The 20,619-nt window shown below is 47.2% G+C and overlaps 1 protein-coding gene across 1 annotated transcript; it reads right to left on the reverse strand.

Annotated features, from left to right (window-relative positions):
- Nucleotides 1-10,265: 10,265 nt before the first annotated feature.
- On the reverse strand, nucleotides 10,266-18,715 carry LOC139925215 (uncharacterized). The gene is made up of 5 exons (XM_071916487.2): nucleotides 18,298-18,715; nucleotides 17,455-17,622; nucleotides 16,650-17,193; nucleotides 13,457-15,977; nucleotides 10,266-13,303 (listed from the first exon to the last, which is right to left on the reverse strand). The coding sequence occupies exons 1-5, from the start codon at nucleotides 18,713-18,715 to the stop codon at nucleotides 10,328-10,330; spliced, it is 6,627 nt and encodes a 2,208-aa protein (XP_071772588.2). The 3' UTR covers nucleotides 10,266-10,327.
- Nucleotides 18,716-20,619: the final 1,904 nt, after the last annotated feature.

The raw sequence follows: 20,619 nt of genomic DNA on the forward strand, positions 1-20,619 counted from the left end.
AGCAGGTCTCTCATCAGGCAATATCATTGCAGCAGGGCATCGTGTGTGTGTGTGTGTATGTGTGTGTGTGTGACTTTCACGCTCTGAGGATTCAACGTGTGATGACATCTTTTTTCAGCACTTGTCAGAATAAGCCGCCTCGCCCCGGGTCATTGTTTATCAGCAGGGTGGATGGGAGTGTATGTGTGTGTTATTAATACCCCAGAGGCAGTCAGTTGGGGGGATTTGAGAGGCTTCTTGGGTTTCAGTGCTTCTGAGCTCACAGACAAATGTCCCTACATGGCGGGTTTCTTCTCCACTCCGATGTGCTAACGACTTGTCCCCCCCACTGAAGATGCCAATCCATCAGACCCCACTCTGCACCGCATCGCTGTGGCCTATATGATCTGCTACGTGAGCAAGCACACGCGCACACACACACATACACACCCATGGACGCGCACACACACACACATGTTGCATCCATGCACACAAATGGGGCAGCAGTAGCTTAGAAGTTGGAGAAGCAGACTTGTGACTGGAAGGTTGCTGATTCAAGCTGGGAGAATCTGGGTGGGGTGGGATGGGGTGGATGACAATCACCACCCCCCTCCTCAACAATGGCTACTGCGGTGCGCTTGAGCAAGGTACTGAACCCCCAACTGCTCCAGTGGGGCTTTTCAGTGTCCAACAGTAGAGGACTGTGGTTGCACTGGTTTAGCTGAATTAATGTGAAGCAGGGTGTGGCTGAAAAAGAGCATACATGCTTAGTCACCTTTCCCTGGTGAAATAAAGGTTAAACAACTACATAAACGTAAAAAAAAATACATGTGCACTCACTGCAAAAACGAATTTGCTGTATCGCTTCCTAAGGAGTTGTATAGTCATGCATGTCTGGGAACTCTACATAGCAGGATAACAGGGATGAGGCCAGTCCATGCCACGGGCAGAACATATGCTGTGTGTTAGACTTTGGCCATCGATGCAGTGAGGCCAGTCTCAACACCGCTCTGCCTGGAGGAATGACTCTGCATGTCTGCCTCCTATTCTCTGACCTTGTATGTACGTTTGTCTGCGTTAACACTATCTGTCCTCTCAGTCTGTGTGCCTGCCTATCTGTCTGGCCGTCTATTTGCAGTATCAGACAGTCTCTCCGGTTTGCGTTTGACAGTTGATGTGTTATTCTGTCTGTGTGTCAGAGTGATGTCATTCAGGTGCAGTGTGCCAGGGCAGAAGGCCCAGGTGTCACCATCAGCTTTTTTTTTCTCTCTCTGCCCTTTCTTCTGTTACCGGACACTTTACAGTCTGGGCTTAAACAGGCCACACACACATTCACATATGTACGCATGCGCACACACTGATACACACTTGCACACACACTTACACATGCAAATAGAGTGGGTATGCATGCACATGTACACGCTAAAAAAACATGCAGTACATGCATACGTGAAGGTATGCACACACTTGCATGCGAGCAGGCATGGTGTAAGGATGCAGATGTTTAATGCTGCGCTGGAGGTCCAGTGGTGCAGCGTGACCTGTGGCACTGTTGTGGTCAAGTCGTGAGCCATTTTAAATAGTCGAGCCCTGGGATTGGCCCTTGGTGACTGATGGGCCACACTTTCCCTTCCTCGCTCTCTGGCTGTCTGTGCTTTTGCGCTGCGATGATGGATGCCCAGCCCTCTGTAAATATAGCCCTGCCCCAGCTAGTTAGCATGGTTGGCATGACCCAGGCTGGCGGTCATAAGCTAAATATATCTCCAAAATAAATACTTCCAGATTCAATTCTCAACTGTTGTTTGGACAGGCCTCAGCGTAAATCTCACAGAGAAAAAGAGTTAAAAAACCATTTGGTGTTGATGCAACGGCCTTGGCTTAAACTTCGCAGAATCAAAGAGTTGAGAAACCATAGAACGGGCCATTTTTTTTAGAGACCAGTGGGGGGAAAAGTGGTTCTGCCGCTCTCTACAGAGGCTTTGCCCAGTACTGTGGCGACTGTGGTGACGAGTCATCGCTGTGGTAACAAGTCATTGCCATGGTTTCCGTCCAAACTCTGAATTTGTGTTCAAATGCACTGATACTGTGGAATGGATGCTGTGGGTGGGGAAATGAGGACACCCAGCCAGCAGCAACCACAGTAAGTGACGCAAGTTGAGAGGATATGATGTTATTGGGGCAGCGAAGAGTCCGGTCAGGTGTGATCATACTGAACAGCATAGTCACACCTGCTTCTCACCTGAATTCATGCAGAGAGAAGAACAATGGCACTTCCCTTTTCTACCCGCAGGTGACCTGTCAACACCGATGCTTTATCAGATCAAATCGGCATCAATGCACCTACACATTCGCAAACCTGTGAGATCGCTGTAAACCGCTCTCAGATAATGGGTCATTGAAGTATTCTAAAGGGGAAATGATTTGAATCCAGCGGGACAGGACAACAGACTCTTTGAGAGCAGTTCAGAAGAAGCTTATCAGACCGCAGCCACCGTGACCGCACTGGTAGGATGGAATCTTGCTGTGTGAGAGCTTCCATTCTCTCCACAACAATAGAAGGCCTTCTCCGCCTGCTTCCAGCCTCCTGCCTCTCCGCACCAGAATAACCCAAATAGTTCTCCGGTTTTCCCCCTCCGCCGCTGTTTCCACCAATAGACTGATGCCAGCGACACCGTCACCTGTGCAGAAACATGCATGAGAAAGTACAGACATGCCAGCGCTTTCCGAAACTCGCCTCTGGTTGGCTTAAACGTGGACTGTTTTCACAGCAGACCAGGAGCTGAACTCATTCATTTCTTTTTGAGGGTCACACAGGGGGCTGCAGCCTTTCCCAGCATGCACTGGGCAGAAGGCAGAGGAAACACCCTAGATAGGTCGCCAGTCCATCACTGGGCTAACACAGATAGACAATCATAGACATTTAGTTGCTTTTTTTAGAGTCTCTAATTCACCTGACGTACGTGTCTGGAATGTAGGAGGAAACCGGAGCACTGAGCACAACAGCGCTAACCACTTGTATATCATATATTGCCCTGTTTTGAACACCTACCAACCTGAATAACATTTTCCAAAGCATACCTATCTGACTGATGATTCTGTTTTGTTTTTCCTCGGTTGGTACTTGGTGCCCTGTCTCTCACATCACAAAAATGCGGGACCTGAGCAACGCTGCTGTCAGAGAATGACTGCTGAAGGGAAAGGTTCGACAGAGAGATCATCAGTCTGTTATCACATTGCACCTCCACCCATGCACACAATAACAAGCTCTGTGTAGAGGCTGCCTTCGGGCTCTGATCTGCAGTGATCTCTGCTTTGCATCCTACCGTGACTGATTACTGGGGAAATTTAATGATGGACTCGGATTGGGAAGTTAAGGGCAACTTCAAAATAAAATCTGAGATAATACAAAGCACGCCGTCCTCTTGGTTTTGTTAGCGCTGTGTTATGTGTTGCATGCTGAAAATACACCCTCACTATGGCACAGGGACAGGAAAAACACATGGAAAATCATACGTAACCCCTATCTGCTACTTATCTCTCACCCAAGGCACCACAAACAATGCAGAGGCACCAGCCTACGTAACAGACGATCCAGTCAACAAAACTATTAAGTTGAGTTTGACTGCACGTATTGTTTGTTTCACACTCTTCCTGCTTGTCTTGTCTTGTTAATCCCATGGTTACCTTGAATGTTACCATCAGCCTGGTTGTTAGTCCCAATTGAAAGAGCCTACTCCTGTAATTTATGTTTAATAGTCACTTGATAGTAAGTGTGCAAAATGGTTATTGTGAAGCCTGTAAACATAAGTAGGGATTGATGTGAAGGGTGGTGAAAGATGATAACATCTCCTGTGTTAACACAAATTCATGTCACTCATATTTGGGGAAAATATCTATTTAACTTCCACCATTCTCCTAGTGGTTAACTTCTGGAAAAAGGCTGAAGGGAGAACTCCTTACAGAATTATAAGCAAGCACAATTTAGTCTTTATTTCCTTAAGAAACGGAGGTCTTTTCATGTTTGTGACAAAATGCGTTTGAGTTTTTATCATAGTGTTCTTGTTACTGTTCTCAGTTATGCCCTCATTTGATGGAATGAAAACCAATCAAAAGAGAATGACAACAGAGTGGGAAGGATCAAGAAGCAAGCCGGTTCAACTATTGGATGTAATCGTGAAACAGTAAATTTACTGTAGAATAGGAAAGTCATGTCTAAATTTCAGAGTGTCATTGTCAACACAGATCACTACTTCACAATGTACTGATTCAACACAAAAGCTTTCAGTAACAGGTTTATTCTTCCCAAAACGTCTACAGAAAGGTTCAAACAACCTTCTGTTCGCAGTGTGATGAAACTGAAGAATGATCATAATGGATCTGTGCCTGACCTGTCTGCTTATTATAGACATGGATGGTTGTGTATGTATGTGCTGTTTGGTTTGTGTTCACCCTGTTTGTGTTTGTTACTGGTTGTTGCATCGCTTGTGATGTTTCTGTGATACACACATTTCCCTCTGTGGGATTAATAAAGTTGTACTACTACTACTGCTAATATTGGAGGGATGAACACATACAGAGTGGTGCAAGCAGGATGTCCATTGCCTCTCCTTATCCGGTAATTCTTAATCTTCTCTCTTGACTAATACAGCTCCTGTGTCACTGTCATCCAGCTGCTTGCTGCCGCCCTGGTGTTGACCTCTGGTAGCACTGCACAGCTGCCTGTATTTTGTTGTGCTGCAGGATCTCAAGTCCTCTCCGGCATGCCACGCATTGTCCAGGGAAGGTTCGAGATTCCACACACTCCACTAGGCGATAAAGCCAGAGATAGAAAGACGATGGAGTGAGAGAGGAGAGGGATAGAAAAGAGCGACGAGGCAGAGAGGTTGACCCTAAGTATTACTGTTTACTGAGAAAACAGGGGAGCCGGTCCGAGACTGATGTATTACCCTTCATGTTTTAGGTTTATGCTCTAATGTCTAATAGCTGCATTATTAAATGTCTGATGTCTAAGGTCTGTGTGGCCGGGGCCACCCTTACATGACTCACTGCTTTATCTCATGCTCCAAGAATCCGGTGACCCATACACCCCACAGCATAACGAACCTGACCACTGAACGAGACCAAAGACCGATTCCCAGGAGATTCCCTCACTTTAATATCATCCAGACCTCTCAGTCTTCAGTTGGCTGCAGCCCATGTGGTTTATGGCGCTGTCCAACTCAATATGCAGTGCTTTAAGTTGTGCTGTAGGAAACAGCTGACATAGTGCAGTATCAATAAGGACTGAGACATGCCATCAGCTCTGAGTGATTCAGGATGGAGGCAGCAAAGAGCCTGTTCCTGTCAATAAATCTTTTCTCTCTCTCTCTCTCTCTCTCTCTCTCTCTCTCTCTCTCCCTCTCTCTCTCTCTCACACACACACACACACCCCTCCTGCACTCTGTCTCTCTCCTCATTCCTTCCATTCCTCATTGATCTGCCATCCAGGTCTCGGGAGGAGGAGGACGGGTAAAGTGATCAGGCTATGACATCATTTTTTTGGCTACCTCATCCTTAATGCTGAATAATGTGTGTGTGTGTATGTGTGTGTGTGTGTGTGTGCTCCAGTCTTCCAGTCTCTCAAGGACAGACTCATACTATAAGTAACTGTTTCCTCCCTAGACGTTAGGGGTCCTGGGACACTAAGGGACTAGACTAGTCTAGACTAATGATTTCCACTCTAAATGAAAACATCTCATTTCAGTGTCCTGTTTCCAGTCCTTTATAACATAGCTGTCGTCGCAGTAGATATAGCAGTAGCCTCCAGCGAGGGATTCCTCCTGTGTGATTGAGCAAAAAGGCTATCGGGGCCAAAATCAATAATTTGAAACAAATGGTGTGGTTATGGTACAGGTGAGTCATCTAAAGCTGGATGATTTCAGGCTGGTGAATATAATAACAGAGGTTTGGGGGTGAGGCAATCATGAGAGATGATGTGAAATCTGCTCAGGCAGACAGGTAGGCACACTGGAGAAAGACAGACTGGTAATTGGTTGCTCGGGTTCCAATTTACACAAATGGCAAAAAAAAGAAAAAGGCCAATAAACTTGAACTGAGAGAGACAGGTCTGAATGACACATAGAGACACATAAACAAACACACACACACACACACACACACACACACACACACACCAGAGGAGAGTTTACAACATGGGCTTGTTGTTATGCTGAGCTGTTGCTAGGAAACAAGGTGAGAGCCGGAAGGCATGGTTTCAGGTAACGCTCAGGTGTTTCTTAATCCCGCCCGCACTCACTCACTCACTCCTCCTTTCCCTTATCTCCTACCTCCTTGCCTCACTCACCGGCTGTCACAGGCTGCGTTCGCTCACAGTGCGCTGACAGATGCCAACTTGCTTGTTACAACCCGCCCACTTCCCTCGGAAGCAAGCCTTATATAGGCATAAGGCTGGGTCTACAGGTACATCTCCCTCTCTTCAGTTTTTTCACTCTGTCTTGTTAAGTAGCTGTTGCTGAACCAGGTTCTCTCTGGTTATGGCTCTTTGATAAGCACTGAAGCCAGAATATTATGTCTCGGTTGACATGGCAGTAAAGACAATAAAGGTTCCCAGCCAGAGAGACGAAGGTTCACTTTGATTACTAATAGCAACGTCTGGCAGGGACCAGACTCACCTTATGAACTGGTTTCCTCCCTTTCATCAATACATCACACACACATGTACACTCATGGACAGACTGACCGACACACTAAGTCACACAAAAGTCTTTCTCATTTTTCTCTGAGTCGGCCATGCAGTCATCACAAATCCACGTTTCTAGAATCTAGACAGCTCCTAGTCTGCCTCCTGTAACAGAGGAGACACGCTGGAAAATGTCATGAAGCACATTACACATTTTACTCCAAACAACTTTCTTATCATCACTTAAAACTCAACCTCTTATCTCGCTGCCGGGCCGTGCCACCCACTCTTTGCCACATTCCTGTTATCAGTAAGACAATGTAGAGAGGACTTTTCCATTCACCAATCGCCCCCCAGTGGGTCCACATCAGACGTGGCTAGGAAGTCAAACCCACTCACTCCTGGGTGCGGTCCTGGGCGATGGGGCAACGTGTGTGTGTGAGTGTGTGTGTGTGTGTGTGCGCGCGTATCATCACATTCTGGGGTAGAAAAGTGGTCACAGAATCATAACAATAACAGACTCACTGGAAAGAGCCCAGAGCTCCCCTAATGCGCTGTATGATGTCATGGTGTCTGTTTTGTGTGTGTGTCTACAACTGGAATTCATTGGAGCCACACACGATGGGGAGGATGTGTCTGGAAAAATGTGATTAGTATTAAATGATTGATAAAGGCGACCTAGACTACCACAATGATTTATCTCTAATGCCTAAACGCTGCAAAGTCAATTGTCAATATTTATTTTATTAACACAATGCAGGTAATATAATAACATCATCACTGTCCACAGGTCCATGGTGTTCTCTTCATAGACAAAGACTGTCTCACACATGTTGGCTGACTGACTGGAGTCTCATATGGGCTTGAATTTGAGCAATGTTTGGCATGGTAAACAATAAAGCCGTACTGTGTGTGTGTGTGTGTGTGTGTGTGTGTGTGTGTGTGTGTGTGTCTGGAAGTACTTGTGTGCTAGGTGTGCCGGGAAGTTTATACAGATTAGCATGTGTTCCTAAGGTGTGCCTCTGTGTCTTGCTGGATTATTATCCGGGCCATGACAGAGGTTTACGACAATAATCTTGTAAAATTGAACACCACATTCCATACTATAGCTAGATTGTTGTTATCATATGCTGTTGCTACGCGTGGTTTCACCACCCACACGAGGAGATTACATTTATATCTGAGACATTTGGCCGAAACTTCACTTTTTAGAGCGACTTATGATAAGTGCGCAGGAGGAGGTTCAGTGTCTTGCTCAAGGGTTAGGGTTGTTTGGCTGTTGTAGGGATCAAACCTGTGTCTGTCTAACCAATAGGACGCCCCGGCACCTGGTTTCTGGGCCAGTTTTTATATCGACAAAGATGTGGTGGACAGAAGACAGCTTTGTTTTAGGTGCTGGAGTGAAATAATTCTCCAGTGCTGAAAATGAACCATACAAAGAGTACGCTTTTCTCCAGGTGTTTCAGTATCACATCCCCTCCAGATGTGAGTGAATGGTCTCATGTGTTTCTGTGGGGCTCTGAGTTGTCCTTCCAGATGAAACACACACACACGCACGCACACACACACACACACACACACACACACACACACACGAGTGCGCACACACACTACAGCCCCACACAGCTACTGGTCAGACCCCTCATTAGTTTTACAGCCATCCACATCAAAGAAAATAGGGGCCATTTTTGTCCCTCTGGACAAACAAATTAGGCTCTGGTTTGAGTTAACAGAGTCAGGCTTTGATTAGAAAATCATTAAAACGTGTTTTACTGTGACTGGGTCTTCTCACGAAAGGTTAACAGATTTTTACTGTACCTTCAGGATGTAACATATTCAACTGCTTTGGTGGTCTGTGGCACCCTCAAGTGGTCACAGTTTTAAATCAGAGCCATGTTGTGGATATTGAGGGGAAACTGGAATTGTTTCCTTAATGTATTTCAGTGAATCTTAATGAAAGACAAGATTTTTCTATTCAATTCAATGTCACCTCCACTGTATACATTGTTGCCCATTTTGTTGTCTTTATAATTAATTATTATATAATTATATTGTTATGATGTTTGTTCTAATTTATATACATTAGATTTTATCTCTGTTTTTAACATCTACATTTTTGTTTTATTATTGTATTCTGCCTTGTAACATTTGTTTTGAGAGGTGCATTATAAATAACGCTTTACATACTTTTTTTTACTTTACATACATACTTTACATTACAATGTAATGGAGCAAGTGCATAAACACATTATATGGTCTTATTTTGCCCATCCTGCCATGATATGCACAATTAACATTTACTTCACAGCTTCTTTTATGTCTGAATTTTTACCAAAAGTGGCCGCTGACGTTTGAATACTTTACACCGTAGGGTGGCTATGAGGGAAAAAAAAAAAGACATCAAACCAGCAGGCTCCTTTGACATGAGGCCATTGATTTGAAAGGTTACCTGGCAGGAGTGTAACTGAGATGATGCAACATTTTTAGAGGAGAGTGAAACAGCTTTAAAAATCTTACGTCATGCACTAGTTTTTTGTTTTTTTCACCCTTCACCTGCACTCCTCCTCCCTGACACTAGATGGGTGTCTGGTGCCGGGCCTTAAGAAAAACAGTTTGCAAGCACAAAATAGAAAGTTAACAATGTGATACTCTTTTCACTTGCTCCCCTCCATAGGAAGGCTAGAGTGCAGGGTCAGTTACAGAAACAGTGTCCCAGGGGCTTGAGCCTGGGTCCTCTGGTTCAAGATTGGCCTTCTTACTCATTATAGCACCCTGCTGCCCCCTATACATATTGTCTATTCCAAGTTATTTTTGTCCCAGGCCGATCTTTCAGTGCCTGAGTAAGTGTTTGACATTTTTGCATGGTTGATATGTCACAATCTTTGACTGGCTGCAGTGTCATCTTAAATGCAATCACTGATTTCAGCAACCTATGTGGTTTAAAACAATGGAGCCATGCCAGCTACATTTCATATGAAAGCTAGAAAATTACATGATGTTAAAAGTTCCAGTATTTGACACCTTAGTTACCACAATGATCTGACCAGGAAATTAATCTTGACATAGTTAAATTGCTACATTATAGTATACTGAAAAGGCATGACAAAAAAGACACCGGAATACAGATACATTCATATATGACATATTTTATTGGCATTGTTGTTGCAGACATCATGTGCACAAACTCACTCATCCAGTATTAGAGAAACAAAATAATAAAATAAATATGAGGTTCTTCTTAAACAGTATTTTCAAGTTTGTTGGAGATATTTGTTAAAGTACACACATCAGTAAATCAGTAAATCTATTGATTTATATTGCTCATGTATTATTGGTAAGAATATGATGTTCTTACTCTCTATCCAAAAGGGCAAAATTTAGATAGATCTTTTTGGCTTCAGGTATTAGTCTTAAGAACACTTCATAGAAAAGCATAACTTGTGTTTTCAAAACTATCAATCATAGAATAATAACATTCATATTTATTCTTCTATCAAAGCAGCCCATTACAGTATAAGCAGCAGCAAATAAACAACAACCAAAGAATCACTGTCTTCAGTTGCTATGTGAAAACTCAAATAACATTACAGGCTAACATTAGACAACCCCTTTATACACTGTGTATTTAAAACCCAACAGGCTCCAGGAAGACGGCCTCTAACCTCTATTTCAGGACCTCTTCCCCCCTGCGGTGGGTAGGTTGGGGGGATGTTTGTGGTAGCAGTCTGGTGGGGTGGGATTGGGGCTTGCATTCATCCCTGTAGGGACATAATACATACCCTCCAGGTAGCTCTGGTCGAGTGGTGGATGGCTCTGGGGCTCTGGTTTGGACCCCTGACCAGAGGGACTCCCGTAACCGACCCCGGCCCCATTCTGGTGCATCGCTGCTGAGGCAGAGGACTCGGGATGGCGGGACGGTTGGGGCTGAACCTGGGGGTGGGGCGGGGCAGGTGGGACTGCATAGGGCAGGTACTGTGGACCAGGGGCGTACATGTTGGGGTTGTGGAGGGAAGGATAGGGGGCCGCTGAGGGAGGATAGAGGCCTGAGTGAGACATGGCCTGCTGGGGGATGAGCACCTCCACGTACTGGCCAGTCTCTGGGTCAAACAGCATCTTCCTCAGTGGCTGCACAGGCACCTCTATGTAGAAATACTTCCCTGTCTCAGGATCCATGAGCACTCTGCGAGGCGTCTGTCCATAGCTACTCTCTGAGTACAGACTGGAGCTGTCACCCCCATACTCAGAGCCATAGGACGGCCCCAGGCTCTGAGGGCCACACAGGTACTGGGGATCCATAGGTGGAAGGCCAGGGGAGTGGCTATGGCCAGGGTCGGTGTACGGACCCCCACCCACACCTGGTGGCTGCTGCTGGGGAGAACGGTGGACAGGAGGGCGCCGGGGGTCAATATGCTGAGGTGGCTGCAACGGGCGGTCAGCAGGGCAGGGCTGCATGAGAGACGGGTGGGGAGGGCAGGCAGGAGGGTGGTGGAGAGGCTGGTATATGGCTGGAGGCTGGCTTGATTTAGGAGAGCTGGGCTGGTAGCTCATATGCTGAGGGTCAGGTCTGCACTGGTGGGGACGGAGAGCGGGCTGGGCCACAGGGTAAGGTAGTGCCTGGCCTGGGGAGTGTGGGGGGGCAGGTGGGGTGAGGTTGTGGGGGCTGTGGTGGTGGTGAGGCGGGGTGAGACCGGGGTGGGAGGGGCAGCCAGAGGTGCAGGAGCATGGAGGAGGGCGGGAGGAGGGCTGGAAGCGATTTGGCCTCCTGGGGGTTAAATCTGGCAGCATTAGGGGACTGAAGCTCTCCCTTTCATCGTAGCTCGGAGGGTCGTCTGAAGCGTAGAAACGCAGGTCATCTGTTCTGTGGGAGCGCTCGTTGGACAGTGACCTGTGGTATGGCTGGTGGGCGTGTGTGTATCCCGGCGCTTGTGTTGTGGATACAGTAACAGGTTGTTTTGTACTGTTAGAAGTGACCGGCATACCTCGCTCTTGAGGGTATGCCGTCCTGGGATGCTGTGGTTGGCTGTTTAGATCCGTAACAGCTGGCTGGCTTGCCTGGCTGGCTGAGGAAGGTCCAGGGACTTGGTTTGGTGTCAGGTCAGGAACTGGACCTAGAGCTGAGGTTGGACCTGGGCCCTTGGCTGATGTTGGAGCAATGGTTAAGGTCGTGGGTCTTTGTGTATATCTGGAGCTCTGAGGTGAGGCCCCTGGCTGTTGCTGCTGAGCTCTGTCGTTAGATGCCTCTGTCTCCGATGGTGCCGTTGATCGGTTTGAGAGACTAGAGATGGTGGTTGCCATTGTTTTGCTCGGTGGAGGTCTGCAGCTGGAGACTGTGGACACTGCTAGTTTTCTTGTATAATTCGATGTTGGTGTGGACTCACTGGAGAGCTTTCTGTAGATTGTTGGTGAGGAGACTACTATTGTTTGAGGCCTCTCCTCACTTTGTGGTTTTACGCTTGATGTTGTCTCTGCTGATTTCTGTGATTCATTTGGCATTGCTCCTAAATCTGTTGGTTTGAATTTGTAATTTGGTTTTGGTGGCACAACTGGTTTTTGAGAGTTGTTAGCTATAGATTTGACCTCTATAGTTTGAGGCCTACTGCTTGGTGCGTTGTTTGTGGGCATCTCTTGTTTCTGTGTTTCTTTAGACAGTGACGTCACCTCGATTGGCTGAGGTCTGAATCTCCTTATTGCAGGGGATCTTGGAGGGAAAGTTGGATCTTGTCTTTTCACTGCTTCAAAATCTCCTTGCTCCTTCTGTTTGACTTGAGATGAATTTCTAAGAGGAGACACACTATTTTGCTTTGCTGCGTCTCTTACTGTAGGCTTAACATTAACTCCCTCGTCTTCTCTGGTCTTTGTAAGGGTCTCTGTGTTGTCAGAAACTGCTGTGGAGCCAGACTTGGTAGAAGAGGAGGAGAATGTTCTTTCCCTCCGTGACTCAGTCAGACTTCCATCTGAAGGCGTGGCGGTCTGGAGGGGGATCTCCAGGCGGTTCACATGCTTTCGGGGGGGGCCTTTACCTCCAGCTGCACTCTGGCCCTCACCCACTACTGCTCCAATGTCAGCTTGGTAGCCCTTCTCCTTTAATATCATGGAAACTGAGTGGCCGCTGCTGCCAGGGGTTGTGCCAGAAGTGGGCCCAGGCGAAGGTGAAGTGGATGGGGCTTGGAGTGGGGTGGGAATCTCTTCCTGGGCTGGAGATGCAGATGTCTTGGTCTTGCTGGATCCATCCCTTATCACAACTACAGCAGTGGACACCTCTCTGTCCTTACTAGGGAGTCTGGGGAGGCTTCCCAGCATGGGGGGCTTTCTGTCTCTTCTAACCACCACAGGTTTCTCCTCATTGTCTGGCATTTTGTAAGTTTCTGCTTCAGTATCTTGTGTTTCTGCCTCCATGTTAGGATCAGGTTGACATAGCTTTGCTGTTGCCGTGTCCCCTGTTGTGTAACTCTGTCTGTCTGCGTAGGAGGAATTCTCTGGTTCTGGGCTTGTCTCGGTGGTGAGCTGTGGAGAAGCTTGGTGTTTGTCACCTGGATTCTCTGGGTCTATCTTGCTCTGTGTCATTTTATTTTTGTCTTCTTTCCAGCAAACAGCCTTACATTCTATCTGCATTGGCTGTGGGCGAGACACAGGCTTTCCCTTGTTCTGCACAGGTGGAGATAATGTTAGGAGCTTTGCATCTTCCACCTCCACCTTCTGTTCCTCTTTTGTCTCCACCCTGAGCTCCTCTCTCCTTTCCTCCCTCTTCTCCTCTTTCCTTTCCTCTGTCATCTCTTCCCTCCTCTCCTCCCTCCTTACCTCTTCCCTTGTCTCCCTCCGCTCCTCCCTGATCTCATTCCTTTCCTCCTTAATTTCATCCCTCCTCTCCTCCTTTGAAATTTCTGTCCTCTCTTCATTCTCATCTGATGGCATTACAGCACTGGCTGCCTTGAATGACAGATTATATGTATTTTTTACGAGCCGCCGAACGTCTCTTACTTTGTGGATGGGGACTTTAACTTTACTATTCCCGTTCCCTTCTTCCTCCTCTGGTTTCCCATCCACTCTGGCCTCTACCCTTTCTTCCTTTTCTCTGAAGGACATTTCTGGTGAAGGAGCTTCACGTCGTAGCTCAGATTTATTTTCCACCTCAGGTGTGAGAGAGACATTGAGCGAGGTTTTCTTTTTCTCTGTGGCAGTACTGGCTTTGAGGGTAATCTCTGGTGTTTTTGACATATAGGTGCTCTTGTCACCCTGTTGCAGTTGTTTATGGTCCTCGGTGCCAATGATTTCACATTCCTGGTCTCTGTTTGTCATTCTGTCCTGCGTGCTGCTGGCTCCAGTGGCAAAAGGAGCTCCTGTGTTCCCGGCAGTGGCATTTGCTGAGTCACCGCCCTCTCTTTCCTCCCATCTTTTACTGTCATCTGCTCGTTGTCCATCAGTCCTGAGGATGACTTTTTCTGTGGTGGACTGTTTACTGTCAAATGGCACTGTCAGTTCTGATCTCATTTCAGATCTTGAAGAGGTTGTATGCCTGTTTTGAGAATCAGTCCCTTCGTCAGTCTGTGGCAAGTTAAAACTTGTGCTGCTGCTATTTGAGCTTGGCCTGTTACTGGATTTCACTCCAAAGTTTTTCTGTGATCTGATTTCACCCCTTGTGCTCGGTTCTCTTCTCACAGCAAGATCTTCAGATGAAAGACTGTGATCTGAGTGAAGACTGGAGCTCAGATTGTGTGTGTCAGGTTTTGGGGACTCTTTAAGTGGTGCCATTGCACTCTCAGGGGGTGGGGTTTTGTCCTCAGAGGGGGGGCTCACCTCTTCTCTCACGTGCTCTTCAGTTTGTTTATCAACACTTTGCATCTTCTTGGACAACACACTCTTGATGAGACAAGTGGCCATCTTGGTCTTAGTACAAGACTCATCCAGAGAAACAGATTTCTGGAGTTTAGATTTCCTCTCATTTTTTTCATCTGGCTCGGGGCTCGGCTCAGGCTGGTAGGACTCCTGCATGGCCGCTGGTGTACTGTGTTGTCTTACCAATGTCTCTCTGGAGTGCCTCTGTAGAGAGGGACTGTCCGCCATCACAGGAACCACAGGGCTACTATTCTCACTGCTGTCATCCTGCTTCACTTCAGCAGTATTCTTTCTCTTCAGCTGGATCTGTCTCTTTGGTACTCCTCTCTTCACCTTCCTGGGCTCCTCTCTCTCCACAGCCACATCAACACACTCAAAGCTGCCCATCTCATAGCGCTTTGATGGGTCTAGGCCATCAGAGTAATAGGTAGACTGGTGCTGGAATGAGAAGTCCTCGTTGTCCAGCCTTGGAGCAGACCCCCTGAAGTCAGCGTAGGCCAGCCAGGCAGCATTGGCCCCAGCTGGGCTTTCCTGGGTAGATGGCTGGGAAATATTGGTAGATGAACGGTGGCTGGAGTTGTACATGTCAAGGTAATCTACCTCAGGGCTTGACAGGCTGCTGAAAGCCAGGTCTGTAAACCACTTCACCTCATTGTCTGCCTCATCCAACTCACTTCCCATGCTGGAGCTGGAGCTCCGGCCGGGCCTGTTTACGGCCACACGTCCGGGAGCAGAGTTCTTGTTCTGGGACACAGTAGGCTGAAGCCGTCTGGTAGGACCACCTCCCCTGGTGTCTTGCTGGGAAGTCTGCACTCTGAGCAGACTTTGTTGTTGCTGTAGCTGTCTGGTGGCAAGCAGGCTCTCTGAGTAGGAACGCGCTGTTGGCATTCCCTGACGAGTCTCTCTGCTTGTGGGAGCTGTACTGCGACTCGCAGGCCCTTTTCTATTCCTGGCACTGAATGACAGCTCAACCTGTTCCCCTCTGTAACTGGCGTCCCCCTGCCACCCCTCCCCCTTTTCGGGCACCCGCTCCTCCCTCTTCCTCTCTCTCTCCATCTCCCTCTCCCTTTGCCTCTCCCTGTCTATCTCTCTTTCCCTTTCTCTCTCCTCCTCCAGCTGCATTTCCCTCTCCATCTCCAGTTCCCTTTCCAGCCTGACCCAGTAGGCCTGGCTATTACTGTCAATGGGGGCAACATTGGGGCTTTCCCTATTTGTCACCGGTTTCTCTAAATTACCAGTCAGTGAGGATGCTACCACCTGAGGAGGGCTACAGTTTCTATTCTGCCACTGTCGGTATGGCTTCTGAGGGGCTATGATGTGTACAGGGGTGAACCTGGTGAGTGGGGGAGAGGGCGTTCTCTTCCTGTTTACATGGTGGGCCATGTCCTCCACAAAAGTCTCTCTGGTTTCACTTCCAAGTTTGGGTGATGGCTGTCTTCTCAAGTGCTCGGGTGTAAAAGTAGATTTCAGAGAGCTGTTGCTTTCTCTATTGTCAGAGGTTAAGGGGTGAGCCGCAAATTTAGGCTGTGGGCTGTCCAATCTCTGTACAGGTGAGTTAGATGTAGCCTTGTGGGCAGGTGAACTGTTTGGACTCCTGTTCTCAAGAGAGACTGGCAGATTAAGGGAAGGAGCCTGGAGTTCAATAGAGGAATTATTATAAGGGTCTTCTTTCTGGAAAACAACAGGACCAATATCTTGTTTCTCCTCAGAGAAGGAAGCTACACTTGGGTTATGTTGATGGTATATTTCCCTTGGTGTTGTTTCTCTGTCTGTGCTTTGTTGTTTTAGTGAACTATCTAACACCCTTTCTTCAGCTGAGAAAGGTGAAGTGGATTCAGGTGAATGAATAGGACTTTTTGCTACTGGTGAGCTGTTTTTGATGTTTGCCACAAGTGATTTGGCTCCACTGTCTAATTCAGATGAGGGTGACACTGTGTCTTCTGTCAAGTGGGTGGGGTATTGTATTCCTGTAATATCAAGTGAAGAGGAAACAACCTCGACCTCAGGTATGTCTCTGAGGGGAAAAGTAGGCTCTGTATATTGTGGATCAACTTCAATGGAGGGGGCAACTGGTGAGTGCTGATGACACCTAGTTTCAGGCGATGAGGCAACAGGTGAAGGATCTCTATTTCTGTGTTGAGGTGAGGGAGTTTGATACCTCTCAGATGAAAGGGTTTGATGCCTTGGCTCAGGTGAGGGAGTGTGATGCTTCGGCTCAGGTGAAGGGGTTTGGTACCTGGGTTGAGGTGACAGAGTTGTTTCAGCGTTCTCTGGCTGTAGGACAACACACGTGAAACCTGTTATGTGAGGTGAGCCTCTTGGTGTACTAGTGGACTCTGCTATGCTGCTCTGTATACTATCTCTGCGCGGGGTAGGGCTCCTTGGTTCAGGCGACAGATGTGTCCTGCTAGGGTCAGGAGTGGAGAGGCGAGAGAGTTCAGGAAATGGGCTAGTGTCCCTGTCCTCAGGTTGAACAACAGAGTAACAGATTCCTGTGATATGAGGGGATGAAGTGAGGCTTCTGGGGTGAGAAGAGGTGGAGTCAAGGTGAGGATCCAGAGAGTCTGAGGTTAACTCCACTTCAGAAGACCGCTCTCTTCTCTTGACCTCAGGCGAGGATGCTGTAATCCTGATTTCGGGTGAGGCAGACGTATACCTTTGCTCTATTGGAGAGTAGTTGTTCCTAACTTCAGGTGATGGGACTAAACTATAAGTTATTACAGGTGAGGATGCCTGAGATCTGGTTTCAGAGGGTAGGAAAATATGTGTTGTTTTAGTTGAGGGAGCAGGCGAGGGGGTTCTTGTCCAAGTCTCAGTTGTAGAGGCAGTGCTGAGAAGGCCAGGTGAGGGAGCTGCACATCTAACTTCAGGTGAGACACTATTCTCCCTAAGCTCTGGAGTGGGGGCTAATGAAATAACAGGGGAGGGAGGTGTGTATCTTGGGGCAGGTGTGGACACAGTACTGGCAGGTTCAGCTGATGACTTGCTGTCCTGGTTCTCAGGTATTGTTGCGGTGTCTCCTCCTGCAGACGAGGGGCAAGAAATCAGCTCAGGGGTGCAGGGAGAATCCTCTATGTCAGGTGTGGAGCCTCTGCTAAAGAGGTCAGGTAGGGAAATCCTCCCTCTTAGCTCTGCGAAGGGAGAGGATGCTTCAGTATCAGGGGAGTAGGACCTATTCCTCAACTCAGGACAGACCAATGTTTCTCTTGACTGGGATGATAACTCTGTGCTGGTGAATGAAGGCAAATGGGAAGAAAGGATGACCTTAGGTTCAAAGTTTGATGGTGTCAAATCTTGTGAAAAACCCTTGGATGCGGGTTCAGGTGAGGGACTACTGTTGTGGTTATAAGAGATGCCTCTTGGCTCAGGTGAGAGCTGTGCTCCTCTAGACTCAGATGAAGATAGGTTGTTTACTGATTCAGAGGAGGATGAGGTGACACTGCTTCTAAGATCAGAGGAAGGACTCTGAGTTGAAGATTGATGTGAGGAGCTGTTATGTCTGTCTCTGGATGTAGGAGTGCTACTCCTTGATTCAGCTGCCAAGTGAGTTTGTCTTGGATTAGGTGATGAGAGTGAACTTCTTGTACCAACTGAGGATGAAGACAAGGATGACACTCTTCCCTCTGGACTGAGAGTATGGGGGCTGTTATATTCAGGAGAGGGGGTTCTATCACCACAATTAGTGTTTAGGACCTCAGCTGATGGACTATCTGTGCTTAGCTGAGGTATTGGTGATTTGCTCTTTGGTTCTAATTTGGGGTTAATGTCCTTAGAAACCCCTGGATGCCCTGAGCACAATCCCTCGCCCTCCGACTGCCTCCTTTCTGAATTCTCTCTCTGCAATGTGGGGCTGTGGAGCCTTTCTGTTGAATCCTCGAAGGCCTCCTCTCCTTCACTGGAGCCCTGGGCAGTGTGGTAAGAGCCTGACGAGTCGTTCAGGTCGTCCACCAGGGGTGATGCAGCGGCTCTTCCGTCCACCTCCCTCTGGGAAGGGACAAAAGACGCTGAAGCAGGGCTGCTGGAGAGGGACGGTGACTCACCGTCGTCCCCAAAGATGTCACACAGGCAGGTGGTCTCGGAGATGGCACTGCGAGGAGTAGGGATGTTAGTGATGTCGAAGATCTCCACGTGGTTGGGGGTCCCGTCGCGATGGCGCAGGGAAAAGGTGCGGGGCGCACTGCGCAGGAAGGAGTAGCTGTCCCCCTGGAGAGTCCAGCTGTCCATCGCTAGGCCACAAGCTCCAAATTCTTACTGTGGCCAGTCCAGTCTGCTCCTCTAGTTAGCTCTGGGCTCTCTACCTGGACTGGAAATGAGAAATGGTCACCTGCAGGGTGTGTAGTTCATTCATTTATAGTACCAGTAAAGTTTGATAATTATCCAAGAGGGTTTACGTTAAGTGTGCATTTTTATTGTTTTATTAGCTTGTCTACAGCAAAGTCATCTTTTAATTCCTTTGGGATTTATGAACCTCAAACTAATGTCCTACATGGAAACTTTGTCACCCTCTAAAAATGGTTAGAACATAAAAATAACTCTCTTAATTATGACTGTTGCCATGTCTTAAAAAGGAGAAGCATGCAACATGTTCAAGTCATAGCAAAACTTGCGATAAAATTTGTTATTGAAAAACGTATAATCTGCCTATCAGAAATTCAAAGTATCTATACATGTGCTTAAAATATCACAAGATTCATTATCATTTCAGAACACATTTTATGAAGAGCAATTTATTTTGATCTACAAAGATTGAGATAAATCTTAGATATATAGCCAGTCATTACATTTAGATTAGTTCTGCCAAATACATACCTTTACCTAAAGTCCCCACATTGCCTTCTTTAGGACTGAAGAGAGAATGAGAGCATGCTCTCAGTGTGAGTAGGAGAAAAGAGAAAGACAGGATGATTGTTACTGTACCTTTGGCTGATGATGGGGTTCTCCCAAGGGCATCGAGTTCCTCTGTGTTGCAATAACTGCCCTTCATCCAATCCACTGGTTCTCAAATCCACAGCACAGTCCAAAACTACAAGAGCTCTGTACATATCTCTAACCCGGGGCCAACACTGACCAGCTCCGTACAGCTCAGTCCGGCTGAGCCACACTGGCTCAACAACTTCAAAAATTCATAGACGCTGCCATATAAAAGACTTCTATAGAAGAAGCAAAGAAGGGCATCTCGCTCACACACACACACACACACACACACACACACGTCTTTCCTCTAACTCTCTCCTCTCTATATTTCTGCCCCTCCCCTCTAAGCTGGCCTCGGGAAAAGGGCTTACTGAATCTAACCTGGATCTTTTTTCTTCTCTGGGCTGTGGTTTGGCATTGGCTTTCCTGTCTGAGCTGGGCTGGGTGAGGCGTTGGGGGGGGGGTTTATAGTTAGCAGCAGGTGCTGATCCAGCCAGGATGGATGCATGCCCCTGGAATCTGACACTTAGAGCCAGCTCAGTCACAGGGCTCCACTATATATAGACCCATACTATCAGAGCCAGATAGCCATAGCTTAAGCCGACTGCCTGGGCACAAGAGCGAGGGAATAAAGGGGAGAGATAGGGCTCACAATGCAGCCATACTCTTTGTCCACTTGACCATTATATACTATACAGTTATACTTTAGGTCGTGGTTGTAGGTATTGTATTTTTGTGAGTGTGTGTGTGTGTATGTGTGTCTAAGGGAGTGTGTGTGCTAGGGTCTGGCTCGGGGACAACAGGTTAAAGGTTGAAGTTGTAGACCACCCGACTGACAGCTCACATGTAAAACTCTTGTGAGCTGCATGTTAGTTACGAACCCTTGCATAACATCACTAAGGTATACTCACATGTTTTAACTCACGTTTAACATTTATTGCTTGGATATTTTATGTTACAGGACTACAAACAGTGTAGAATCACATTTTCCCTGTGGTCAGCTTCTAAAGTGTTGCTCCGATCATTTTGATTTATATAATATTGCTGCTACAGGAGCAACACCTATCTGCATTTGAGGCAGAGGCTGTCTGGGCATGTTTGATAGTAGTGAGGTTGGATAAGCCCCCTGTCCCTAACCTAATACCTCAGGAGATTAACATGAATTCTTAGTCATTAAGTCATTCTGGGCGAGCCAATGGAAAATCTTTTGAATG

This window comes from Centroberyx gerrardi, chromosome 16 (genome assembly GCF_048128805.1).
Source record: "Centroberyx gerrardi isolate f3 chromosome 16, fCenGer3.hap1.cur.20231027, whole genome shotgun sequence".
NCBI lineage: Eukaryota > Metazoa > Chordata > Actinopteri > Beryciformes > Berycidae > Centroberyx > Centroberyx gerrardi.

What these genes read in the sequence shown, in the direction of transcription:
- LOC139925215 (XM_071916487.2), bottom strand. Translation starts at nt 18,715, where the DNA reads ATGGACAGCTGGACTCTCCAGGGGGACAGCTACTCCTTCCTGCGCAGT. An exon ending in CAAACCCTTTCATCTGAGAG is followed by an intron (nt 15,978 to 16,649) that starts GTATCAAACTCC and finishes CTCTGACAATAG; the next exon opens with AGAAAGCAACAGCTCTCTGA. An exon ending in GGAGGGAGACAAGGGAAGAG is followed by an intron (nt 13,304 to 13,456) that starts GTAAGGAGGGAG and finishes CCACCTGTGCAG; the next exon opens with AACAAGGGAAAGCCTGTGTC.